Source organism: Myripristis murdjan, chromosome 17 (genome assembly GCF_902150065.1).
Source record: "Myripristis murdjan chromosome 17, fMyrMur1.1, whole genome shotgun sequence".
Classification (NCBI taxonomy): domain Eukaryota; kingdom Metazoa; phylum Chordata; class Actinopteri; order Holocentriformes; family Holocentridae; genus Myripristis; species Myripristis murdjan.
Genome location: NC_043996.1, coordinates 2,159,660 through 2,172,528, shown reverse-complemented (window position 1 = coordinate 2,172,528; position 12,869 = coordinate 2,159,660). Strand labels below are relative to the sequence as shown.

General features: G+C 41.0%; 1 protein-coding gene across 2 annotated transcripts in view; it reads left to right on the top strand.

Moving 5' to 3' along the window:
• The window catches only part of LOC115375456 (sickle tail protein), a 65,422-nt gene that overhangs the window by 44,037 nt on the left and 8,516 nt on the right, over nt 1-12,869 (top strand). For both annotated transcript variants that reach the window (XM_030074852.1, XM_030074853.1), the window contains 10 exons: nt 2,692-2,828; nt 2,984-3,131; nt 3,604-3,913; nt 4,294-4,455; nt 4,856-5,150; nt 6,049-6,150; nt 7,110-7,473; nt 8,454-8,538; nt 10,475-10,678; nt 11,283-11,375. In XM_030074852.1, the coding sequence (XP_029930712.1) occupies nt 2,692-2,828; nt 2,984-3,131; nt 3,604-3,913; nt 4,294-4,455; nt 4,856-5,150; nt 6,049-6,150; nt 7,110-7,473; nt 8,454-8,538; nt 10,475-10,678; nt 11,283-11,375 (1,900 nt within the window). The remainder of the gene's footprint in view (nt 1-2,691; nt 2,829-2,983; nt 3,132-3,603; nt 3,914-4,293; nt 4,456-4,855; nt 5,151-6,048; nt 6,151-7,109; nt 7,474-8,453; nt 8,539-10,474; nt 10,679-11,282; nt 11,376-12,869) is intronic.

Sequence of the window (12,869 nt, the reverse complement as noted above, 5' to 3'; positions counted from 1 at the left end):
TTTTTGGCACGAAAATGTCACTGCGCCAGGTTGAATCTGTCGGCACCTCCCCCTGCTGCGCCGCCACTCCCATCTCGGCGAACCTCGGTCTGGGAAAATAAGAAACTGTGCGCCCCACGGGTTGCGCTGGTCGAAAATAGCTTTGCGCGGGGTGCGCCTCACTGCGCCACCCTGCGCTGCGCCGGGAAAATAGAGCCCTTGGTCTTCCTTTCCTGGGTCGGTCCTCATGTGTGCCAGTTTCGTTGTAGCGCTTGATGGTTTTTGTGACTCCACTTGGGGACACATTTAAAGTTTTTGCAATTTTCCGGACTGACTGACCTTCATTTCTTAAAGTAATGATGGCCACTTGTTTTTCTTTACTTAGCTGATTGGTTCTTGCCATAATATGAATTTTAACAGTTGTCCAATAGGGCTGTCGGCTGTGTAGTAACCTGACTTCTGCACAACACAACTGATGGTCCCAACCCCATTGATAAAGCAAGAAATTCCACTAATTAACCCTGATAAGGCACACCTGTGAAGTGAAAACCATTTCAGGTGACTACCTCTTGAAGCTCATCGAGAGAAGGCCAAGGGTTTGCAGCGCTGTCAACAAAGCAAAGGGTGGCTACTTTGAGGAATCTAAAATATAAAACATATTTAGAGTTATTTAACAATTTGTGTAGTTTAAATTTTAAAGTTTAAATTTGCCTTTATGAACTGTAATTGAACTTTGGTAGAGTGTTGGCTTGTATAGTTAGCTGGGAGTCAATCCACATGGTATTGAAATATTAGTTGCTGTGTGCTCACCTCAACTGCTAGTCTAGAATACTGTATTTCCATCTTTATATTCACTTTGATAGAGCAGCAACAGGTCCAAAAACAAGTCCCAGGACCATTTTTTGAAGAGATTAAGCAGCCCTATGTAAATGAATAGAGAGATAGAAATACAGTGTTGTGGTTATGATACCAGGGGAGCAAATAAATATTTCACCACCATGTGGACTCACATCATGTCCAGGTAACTATACAACCCAGCACTCTACCAAAGTTCAGTTTTGTTCTCATGACAGAATCATAGTTCAGTTGCTTTAAGGGCTTTAACTTGATACAGCTATAAAATAAGACAGATAATGCTTGATTTAGCCAACTTTGTTTCTTTGTCCGGCTTGTTAAATTGGTCTTAAAACCAACCTGTTAGAATTAAAAACTTCTTTTAAATCCTTAGCATTGGCATTCGTAAACCTGTAGATACTCTGTTAAAGTTTAGATAAAACAGACCAAGAAGAACTGAAAGCCCTGTTGATGTGGTGCAACCTGACCAGTTGATATGGGAAAGAGTTTGTGATTTGTTCATGTGATGGGAAAGTGTCTTTTTTCACCAGTCCTTTCCCACGCTTATCTCTCCAGATTTAGTCCTTGTGCCAGGGCATGTGGCTGCTTGCCTCTTGTTTTGGTGACATTTGGGACTCAGCAAATTCCCTCATGAGTCTTTAATGTTGATTGGCTGACAGAAATACTGTAATCATTAGTCACAGTCAGCTCATTACCACTTAGTATTATAATAAGCAAAAGGGGATGTAATTAATTAAATTTACTCCTGTTACTGCTATTGGATAGCTTTTTTGTGTGCTTGTACCTTTTTGTGCAGTTTTGAAGTATTGCTACAGAATAATTTACATCCATCCTAGAATACAAATTTTATGGCTCTACATACCTGATGAAAACTCAATCAAAATCAGTTGTGTTTTCAATCTCAGTGAACAGTCACAGTCCAGTTATTTCCAATGACTCTCTCCTCTGGTCTGTTATTACAGAATTACACTGGAAAGGATCACATGTATTTTCATTCTCTTTTCTAAAATGAAACTCAGTAACCTCTAGTCTGAGCACATTCATCTAGTTTTTCAGTACATCTGCTTGAGAAGGATGTTTTAGCACTCTTTCCACCCCTATTGGTAAACAGGCCTCTAGCCAAGAAATATGCACACACACACACACACACACACACACACACACACACACACACGCACACACACACACACACACTCATGCACACAAACAAACATATGTCAGTCTGGCTCATAAACTCACAGACACAGTCAAACTGGTTTGCCCAGCATTGTCTTAACACAACTTAATGGTGACTCAGAGGTGTTAGCGTTCTAGGAAAAGTATGTTGTGAAAAAGTCTTGCCAAAAATTTCAGTAAGAAAAATACACGGAAGTGTTAGCATGCATTAATGTCTTCTTGTCAAATTTTAGCTAATTAAGTCCACCACAGGTTTATAGCTGATATCTTTAGAATGTACTTTAGAATGACTTGAGTCATTTTGGCACCTATTTTAACCCTGTGAGCTCTGGTTTTACCTTAGATTTCCCCTTAGGGTGCCTCAAAGTTAGAATTTTTTTCCCACATTTTAGAACTAAGTCATCCATATAATGTAGCTGCTGGTTGTAGCACTTCCACTTAAATCACTTTTGTGTTGGGTGATATATTCCAACCCAAGATGTAATTGTTTCGACACCTGGGTGTTACAAAAACCAGCAGAGCTGTTAAGTGTGCCTTGAGATCGCTGCTTTGCACACAGAAGATATACAACTGCACAGCTCCTAAAACTCTGCTGCCATCTTATGTTTATAAATTGATACTGCATTATTAATTTCTCAACCTCTATTATTAACCAGTGCACTCTCTTATTTCCTCTCTCAGTGAATTGGAGAACTATGTGGACCATTTGAAAAGAAACTCCATATCTAGTACTGGTCAGCTGTCAATCACTCTGAGAGACGTTGAGGAGGGAGCAGTCAATCTGAGGAGGGTTGGAGAGGCACTAACCATCTTGAAAAGTCAGTGTTTTTTTGGTGTTTAACTTGATAAATATAAATTGAATTTGTATAAAAGAAGTGAATGCCAAATTAAGGAGAACTAGCTGACAAATTAAAATGTACTTTTTCGTTTTGTTTTCTGACTTGAAACTCATCTTGAAACTGTTCCCGCCCAGCTGAGTTTCCACAGCTTCAGGTGAAGATGCGTTCGGTGCTGAGGGCAGAGGTGGAGGCGGTGCGCTTCCTGAAGGAGGAGCCGCATAAGATGGACTCTATGCTGAAGAGGGTCAAAGCCCTGACCGAGGCCCTCAGCACTCTCCGCAGGTATATCATCAACTGTCAGAGCTCTGCCTTGGCTAGGTCAAGCAAAATTGAACTTTGGCAGAGTGTTGGATTATTCATTTACTTGGATGTGATAGGAGTCCACATGGTGGCGACAGAAACCCATTAGTTTCCCTGGACTGCTGATCCACAGCACTTTGTCTTTGCATAGTGTGGCAAAACATGTCCCAAGCTAAGAATAAATGATTGTAAACAAAGTGGATCTCATCTCATGTTCTTACAAAATATGAGATGGTTGTATAATGAGCGTGATTTGTGAATATGTTATGTTTGAAAATCTTAATAAATCACAGCTGTCATAGCAGTAACACCTGTTTTTTTCCCTGTGTTTACGTACAAGATGCAGATCTGAAGCACTTGTGCTTACTTCAGCCTGAGACTTTAACAAGCTGAATTCATCAGAAATGAACATCAGAAGATGTGGAGATGTACTTTTTCTTCATATTGTCCTCAGGTGTGTGTCAGAGTCGACGCCTCCTGCCAGATCAGCCCCAGTGGAGCCCCAAGAGGTCCTGGAAACAGGCCAGGGCCTTGCCAAGACCGAGAGCTCCCCCAAACCTCAGCCCAGATCCTCAGTTAAACCCCCTCTTCCCAACCCCTCGTCCTCTGATGCCCAGGCTGAGGTCAGGCTGGCCGGCCCAGCCTCTCCCATCATGGCCCATCGAGTGAAAAGCTCTTCAGCCACAGTGATCCAGTCCTCCCATCACCACCCAAGTCCACCCCTGACCCCCACTCATGGACGAGACTCACCAACTGTGGCCAAGGTATTTCCAATGAAACACTCAGACGCTAGGGCTTGATATTACCGCTCACCTCTGTGCCCATCTGAACGGCTCAAAATACATAAGTACATGCTAAATAATCTGCACAAGAAAATCAATCCAATATCCAAGCATGGTTCCTACATAGATACTCACTCGAAATAGCATAAGGGATAGTCCAATTATTCATTCATTCATTTTTCAAGCCACCTATCCTAATTAAGATCATTAGGTGCTGGAGCCTAACCTAGCATTCATTGGGCATAATGTGGTAAATAGTCTACAGTATATAGTTAAATCAGTCTACTGGTAATTTTTACAGCAGCCTGCATAATGTAAATATATGTATGTAAATAAATTTTCTTTAATATTGTGGTATAAAGGTGAGCCCTTGTAGCAGAGAGAACAGCCCAGCCCTGCAGAAGAGGACAGCTCCTCTCCAGGCAAATGGACTTGGCAGCACAGCAGCTACAGACAAGCAGCCTGCTGTGGCACCAGCTGAGGAGAGCTGTACCAGCATGGACCAGACAGCGATAAGTAATGAGGTCAGTGCTGAATACTATCTGACATTATGAGATACCAAATTGCTCATACTATAGTATAAAGGAGATGTAGTTATACTAGTTATAGTTTCAATTCATTAACCACTTGTGAAGCACCACTCTGAGTTAGATAGTGAGGAATCAGTGGTGAAAATAAGTGGTGTATACTTTTGAACACTGCCAGTCACTTAACAAGTGCATGGCAAGCCAATAAGATTTCTGATCATCCATTTAAAAAAATGGTATTATTTCACTCCCCCCCAGCTGTTCTGTAGGACAGTAGTGGTGCTATCTTCCTCTCATTGTTACTGAGTGCTGTTATTTAGATCCTTTTTCAGGGTTCCCTCTGAGATGTACTGTAACAAAGAATCAGACTCTCTTGCGTTGTCTCTGTCCTCCACAGACTACCGACAGAGAAACGCCAGAGGGGAATCAGAGTCTAGAGACTAGCAGTGAGAGCCAGTCAATGCCTAACACCAGCCAACCCAACCAGTCTGGGTCCAGTCAGCCTCCTCCCTCCACCACGACTGCAGACTTTGACCAGATCCTCCAGGAGGCCCAGGCCAGCCTGATGAGAGCCATACCTGACCTTGAAGTGTCAGACAACAGGGAGGGTCCTTCTCATCCTGTTCCGGGGGAGAAACCACCCACTACATCCTGGTCAGAGCAGGAGACCCCCCTGGACCTGACACTTCAAGGTAATCTTCACTATCCCATATCATGACAGTGGTTTGTTCTTAAGCTGACCACAAAATAATTACAAATTGCCTAAAATTAAAGCTTTAACACCATGGGAATTAACATGTTCTTATATTTTTAATTTTTACAGAAGCAACACTTTTAAAGGATAGTTCACCCATTTTGAAAAATTTGGCATATTTCACTTCCCCCTGTCTTCCTCTCATTGTTACTGAGTGCTTGATGCTGGCTAGATGCTCCAAATGCTAACTGTTAGCCTCTTGCCACTGAGCTTCCTCCCAGCTAATATTCTTAAAAACAACCACCTTAATCCGTTTAGACTGTTAAATAAATGAGTTCTGAGTCTGATGACGTAAACTTTATTTACTTACATTTGGAGCATCCAGCCAGTATCCAGCACTCAGTAACACTGAGAGGAAGATAGCACCACTACTGTGCTACAGAACAGCAAAGAAGGGAAGTGAAATAATATCACATTTTTTCAAAATGGGTGAACTATCCCTTTAATGCTTTACAGTGCATAAGGCAGACACCTGCTGTACATACAGTACACTTTTACTACTTCTTAGCTAGATTTGGAATTAGTTTGAAATAATGTAAGACGTAACTCAGTTTTGTCCCTTTAATAACTTAATAACGTCAGTATGATCCATTGCTTTTATTGGACACTGCAGACATAAACCATCCCATCTAGGGTAATTTTGTAATAATGATCAAGACATAGTGATTTTTCTCTGTTTAGCATCCTGTGTGTAAAAATCCTAACCATGGTTCAGGGCTATGTTTCAGTTTCTATACCCTTATTTGATAGCCTGAATTGGGCTAATACCCATTACCAGTGCGGGTGCTGCTTAGTGTGTATTCCTAAGCATGACCTCTGCTCTGTGTGTACTGTAGCCCCACTGGAGCAGCAAGTGGCATTGTCAGAAACCCAAGAAGACGAAGGTCCCAAGTTGCCTGATGAGGTGGACGCTCCCGAGTCAAGACCCTCAGACCCAAGTAAGTTTCTAGATTCAGTAATGAAAAATACACACATATAGAGTATTCAAGTCCTATGATTTATTCAGTATTTGAAATTCAAGATTAATGAAATTTGAATTTATTGTTAATGTTATTGTTATTGTTTATTTGTTTTGTTTTGTTTTATAGTCAGTAAAAAAAGAGGGCATGACACATTGTTCTGTATTAAAAAATGTAGCTCTGTAGGTTCAAGGGCCTTCATCAGATTTATTTAGTTTTCACTGAATTGGTTCAAACTGAAAAGATGGACTGTTGAAGGCAGTAGATATTCAGTCCCTTTGCAATGACACAAATGGAGTTAAGGTGCATTCAGATTCTATTCTGTACAACTTGACTGGAGTTCACCTGTTATATTGACATAACTGATCAGCAGGCCCAAATGGACTCGGCGCCCGCGGTGCTCCGGCGAAAACGACGCTGAAATTCCGCAGAATTTGAACACAATAGTGTTGCAGCACCCGTTGCTGTGTACCTAAACGCATCCTGCCCCTTCCCCCTTTGTCTGTGGCTAATGTCATGTCATGAGGTGGAACAACAGAGGAGAAAACAACTTAGTTTAACAACTAAAAGATGTCAAAAAATATCACTCCACAGAATCCCACAGATTTTCCTCCTGTATCACCAAAGAAAACCAGAAAAAAGTCTGTGGATTCTCTTTGGGCGTGCTGATAAGTTGCAGTTTTTGCATTAACCTCAATACTGTCGCAGACACCAATTACTGTTTCACAAAATAATTCTAAAAATATCTTTTTGTATTGTCATTTTTTGTGTAGACTGTGTCAAACAAAAGCATCTCAGTTTAATTAGTTTTGAATTCACAGAGCAAAATGTGGAAAAAGTGAAGAGGGCTAAAAGCATTTTGAAGGCACCTGTGTATAATAATGTAATGTTAGAATCAGTTCTGATGGCAGGATCAATGCATATTTTGGAACATACAGCTCCAGAAGAAGCCTCTCAGCCTCCTGCAGCCTCTGTGGAGCCGGTGGAGCCTCCTGCAGCCTCAGTGGAGTCTCCTGCACTCTCTGTGGAGCCTTCTGCTTCTGTGGAGCCTCCTGCAGCCTCTGTGGAATCTAACGTGACCTCTATGGAGCCCACTCCGGCCTCCGTGGAGCCTCCTGCAGCCTCTGTGGAACCTCCTCCTTCAGGTTTTTCTCACTCGGCTCCTAATCCCTCAACTCCACCCAGCTCAGAGCGCTGCAGCCGGCCGCTGATGGAGAAACCTCGCCGGTCCAGTGTGGAGAAAGAGAGAAAGCCAAGTCCAGACAAGGCCGGCAAGTCTCCTCCACCTCCTCCCCCACGAAGGTCAGCTCATGATTATGGGTCTACTGTGAGACTGGGGTGTTAGGGGCTTATTCTGACTTAAAAAGGTTTATTTTGATGTCATATAAAATCAGATAATGGCAATGACAGAGTCTTTACATTCAGTAATATTGGCTGAGGCAGACTTGGAATGTATGAAATGAGACAATGTCAAGGGTGTACTTTAATGTACTAACATATGTTGAAGAGATGCCTTTACCACTGGTCACTTACTTGAGTGACTGTAGCTTTGGCCAGGAGATGATGCTGTCAAACTGTCCTTGGATGTTTCGATGTTGACCTGTAACATCCCACTGCTGCTGCCTGCTGTCACCACTCAAACATCTTCTAGCTTCCACTTCGAGTTCCAGAACCCTTGACCTCTGCCTTTCCCTTTCTAGATGCTGTACCTTGTCTCTACTCTGCTTTATGCCTGCTTTCCCCCATTGCTTGAATTTGCCAGTTCTGAGACTTTGACCTTTTTATTGCTTAATTCACAAAAGACATGAATAGGATGGCAGCAGTGTTTGTTATTATTAATTTTGTCCTGCAGTCTGATGGGTGCTAAGGGTGGTTGTGTCGGTAGGTCCATCAACCAACTGTCAATTCAACATTTTGCTTTTGCTTTTGGGAGGATTGCTATGAAATTTGCACACAGTCATGCTCCATTTTGGCAAGTTAGGATCCTTCCCTCCAGTGTCACAGTCAGGCAAAATTCTGGCTTTTACACAAAATATCAAAATCAATTGGGTGGATTACCGTGAAAATTGAGGTCGAACCCTAAAAATATCTCAAAATGTTTGCATTTGGCTTCCTGAAACCCATATCTTCTGTCTCTTGTTATTATATCAGTGATGATTTTTCCAGATTTTCCACAAGTGATAATTTAAACACGAGAATATCAGTATGCCAAGGATGTGAAATATATGCAGTATGATTTTTTTTTTTTTTTTATCATCATCTTTTTTTCCCATCATTATCAGATTCTATGCTGCCAGTCCAGGCCTTACCACAGCAAGGTCTGGAGAAGTGATATTCACCACCAGGAAAGAGCCTGTTGGAGCACAGGTTTGTGAGTGTGTGTTTATACTTTAAACAGTATTTCTCTTTTTCTTCATATCCCTCTGTTAGCCAGCATTGAGTGTTCAGATAAACTATAGGGTCCCCCCCTGAACTACAGTTTGAAAACCTCATCTAAACAGTAGACTAGAGGCACCAAAAAAGCATAATTGGCTTCAAAACACAGAGGAATATGGCTTACAACTGCTGTTCACTGAAAAACAAATCGCAAACAACTGTTGTATGCTGCTCCATTTTATTTAGCTTGTGAGTCAGTGAGTCGAAGTGATGCCAATCCATTGGAAACGTATCCCCTGTTATGTTAAGTACTGCTCTTTGAAAATGACAAAAATGAAAAAGAGCAAGCTTTTAGAACTCACAGTGAAATGGTGCTGGCAAGTCAATTTTAAGTTGTTTTATGCAGGGCTGTGCGATATGACCTAAATCTCATATCCCGATATAGGCCATCTCCTAGATATCATGATATAGCACATTTTCAGTAAATTACATGAATAAATAGTTCATATAAAATGACTACATGAAGAGGCCTATCTCTTGTCACATTTTGAATTATATACTTGACAAATAAACAGTACATAATCATAATTTATCAACAGTAAACAAAATATAAAATATGTAAAATAGAAGTGTAATGATGGAAGGAGTCGGCGATATGTACATGCTTCCCAATGCTGGCACAATTTTTTAACAATAGTGCCATGGATGTGCCATATGGAGCGCCACATCTTCAGTCAGTTACCGAGGCCACTTACTGTTTTGTCAAAAAGCCACCATATCTGCACTGCAGGTGTGTGGCTGGGCTTATTGCTGCTCTCCAGAGCTGCAACTGGATGTCGGGCAACACAAGGCCACTTAGGTCCGCTAGACTTTTTTGCACAACCTCTATGTTTTGTGCCCGTTGACGAAGATGTGAAGATTGTGATGCCAGTTTTCATGTCTCGGCAACCAGCTGGAACTGAGGAGGTTTGAATATCTGTTGTGATGTTGCCAGCTCATCCACAAATTCTACAAAATTCTACAAAATAAATGGTTCATGTCATGTTATTTTCATAGTTGAATTGGAGGTAGTGTCTGCAGGAAAACTTCAACATAGTAACTTTGTGCCAGGAAGAAACGGCCTGATAGTACATTCACAAATAATTTTAATTACATGAAAAAAATCTCCACAGACTTGTTCTGTATATTTGCATAATCTTTTTCGCATTGGTTTATGTGTGCTAAAGTGTTATTTTGTGAAACCCAGGCTCACAGCGAAATGTATAGCTACTTTAGTCCACAGTGCAAAACGTATTAGTTTCACAATTATAGCTCTAAAATTGTGAGATGTCTACATTTTTTGCCCTATTATTTTCTGTCTGCCTGCATCCATATCACATAGTGTTAGCCACCAAAAGTACTTGGTTAAGGAAATGGGCCAGATTAAAGTTAGGAAAATGTTTGTCGTTATTGGCTAAGGTTAGGAGAAGGTCATGGTTAAGGTTTGGAAATGTTTGCTAAAATGGACGTTTGCTAATGTCACGTAACATTATCTAAAAATTAACATTAATCTTTCTTACCGCGGGAATCAAAAATGGTGTTGATTTCCTTCCCTCCTCCTTCCGCCGACTGTGTTGCTCTTTACTACACAACTATGCAACTCAACACTCTACCAAAGTTCAATATTCATTATGTCACAGCAGATTTCTTTGTCCAGCTCCTGATGTCATTTTCTTATTTTGGCCTTTTAAAGCTTAATAGCATAATAGCTTAGTAGCATAATTACCTGTGTTCTTTTGGGATGTTAAGAAGGTTGTAAAAATGGCTCCAAATGATGAAGCTAAATAAGGCAAATAATGAAGAAAAACATAATATAAAACATAAATAATACAACAGAGGGCTGAGTCCCCATAGTATACTCCATTACTGTTTCATCTGTCTCCATAAGGATGAGGATGAGATTGAGACGACTGTGGTTCCTCAGCCCAAACCCCCCAGGCAGCCTCCAGAAGTTAAGCCCAAACCCCAGATGCCTCACCCTGCACCAGTCCTGGCTTCCACCTCCACCCCTGTTACAACATCCACTGATATGGAGGAAGATGATGATGATGATGGTGAAGAGGAGGATGACAACTTCATGAAAGAACTTCAGGTATATATATATTTTTACCTCATGTATTTCGTAAACCTACAGCAGATAAAACAACTAACAATTTTATCATGTCCAACTTGCAGTTGAATATTGTGGATCAGCAGGTTTAATCCAGTAATATCTTGGCTTGCTTGATAGTGGTAAATGGAATAGCAGATGGCGATTAAGAAGGTCCTTTTGTGCAATGAATTTCTTTGCAGTAGTGTTATTGAATTTTGAGATATTCTTTTATGATCTAAAAGCTCTCTTTTCAAAACATACCACAAGAAATGAGAAAATGCAAATGAAGGCTAACAACACTTAGAATAATGAAAGGATAGGAGTGTTTATGGTCCCTGAATCTCAACATTCTCCTATTACTGATGTAGTTATAATTATCTGCAGAAATGTTGCCTGTCCTCATATAACATATTTTAGTTTGATACTACTTAATTTCACTAAAGAAAGATTAAAGTTTGCCTTACATCGTTACATTATACTGTATATCTACAAACAAAGGGTGGTTTCATTGAGTTGAGGTAAGTTCACTCTCTGCTACAGCCCTGTCTCCTTCCCAACCACAATCCTAGTGACCTTTACGCTTTATTATTTACCTCTTGCCCAGGTTTTTCAGAAATGCACTGTGAAGGAAGTAGAGAGCAGATATGTGGTTGACCTCTCAGCCTCTGACCCCCAGAGCCGAGAGATTGACCCTAAGGTAAAACAAAGAAAAGTCCACTAACAGCACTAATCATTAATGGCTGAATTTAGACAGGCACAGAAGGTCTGATTTTTAACTCTTTTTTTGGACACATGCAATTGTCTCATGGCTTTTTAGAGAGAAATGTTGGGTGTCCTACTTAATAAAGGTATTGAGATTAACATCTCTAAATTAATGCTTCACTAAGCAAGATTTTTATAGCCATCTTTCATCTTATATCATGAAGTGGGGCTGAAACAGAGCAGTGTCCCATGCCCACTAATCAAGGCACTGCAAAAGGCAAGTGCAACACTGTGCAGGACACACAGTTTTATGTAATTTTGAGTATGTTAACCAAGCCATATAAAGATCAGATTTGAACAAGAGTTAAAGATCTGATTTTCTGTCCCAGTGTTTATCTAACTCTAACTAACCTGATCCTTCAAGCTAACCCTTAAAGGAAGTTTCAACCCTCATAGCTCTGCAGACTTAGATGTAACCTCATGCAGTGATTACAATGAGCATCCAACAAATGCAAAAAAAAGTGCACCATTTAATCATTTAATAAGAAGAAGGCAGATTAAACAGCATTTCGTAATCAGAAACTGGAAAACACCATTTCCCATGGTCGTCCACTGGAAAGGCATGTGGCAAGCTCTGTAGCTGCATGGTTTGTTTGGGAGGTCAGAGTGACAACACAATGCAACAGTGGTGCTAAAAATTTGTGCTGTTTGTGGATGTAAGTTTTACTCCACACCTAAAGGAGCTCTTAGCTCCTGTCCTGCCTGTCCTTCCCCTCCATTCCCCTTGTATTCTACTTCTACAGAATTATGTTGTCAGTAATCATCACAGTGTAAGGGAATTAATCTAGAAAACAACAGAACGCCCATTTCACCACAGCCACGTGGTGAAATGGGCATATTTGTGTTTAAACAGTGTTAATGCGTTTTACGGTTGGATCTTACTTAAAACATATTCAGGGTAATGATTCCACGGTGTCTCACTAATAGCAATAAAAGAATATTGGACTGACATGTTGATGTATGTGACTGTGGTTGGAAGGAGATGCTGAGGTGAAATAAAGAGTTCCAAAGGCAGCTTTGCTGAGTAAACACTGTTGGCTCTATTTTCGTCAATCAAGGCACAGGCAGAGGCACAAGCCCACAATGTCAGCTCACTTTGGCGTGACCAGGAGATCTTTGGTGATTCTGTGACCAGAGACCCTGCTGGCACAGTGGTGAAAGGCACTGGATCAGGTCAGATACATTATCAGTAGCTGTGGTAGGGACTGTAGGATATATCATGTTTATTTCTCAGTCTACTGATGGGTCACTGACTTTTGGCCCTTTTCAACTACATGAACTTATCTGAGCGTGTCGTGCTATTAAGGCTATTTCACGGGTCCCAGAAGCTTAGGAGGAGCTAGTGGTGCCATTGTCTTGATACCTCTGTAAATATGTGCCATCAGAGGGTTACGGCACAAAGCAGCCAGCAAAAAAACAAACAAACAAA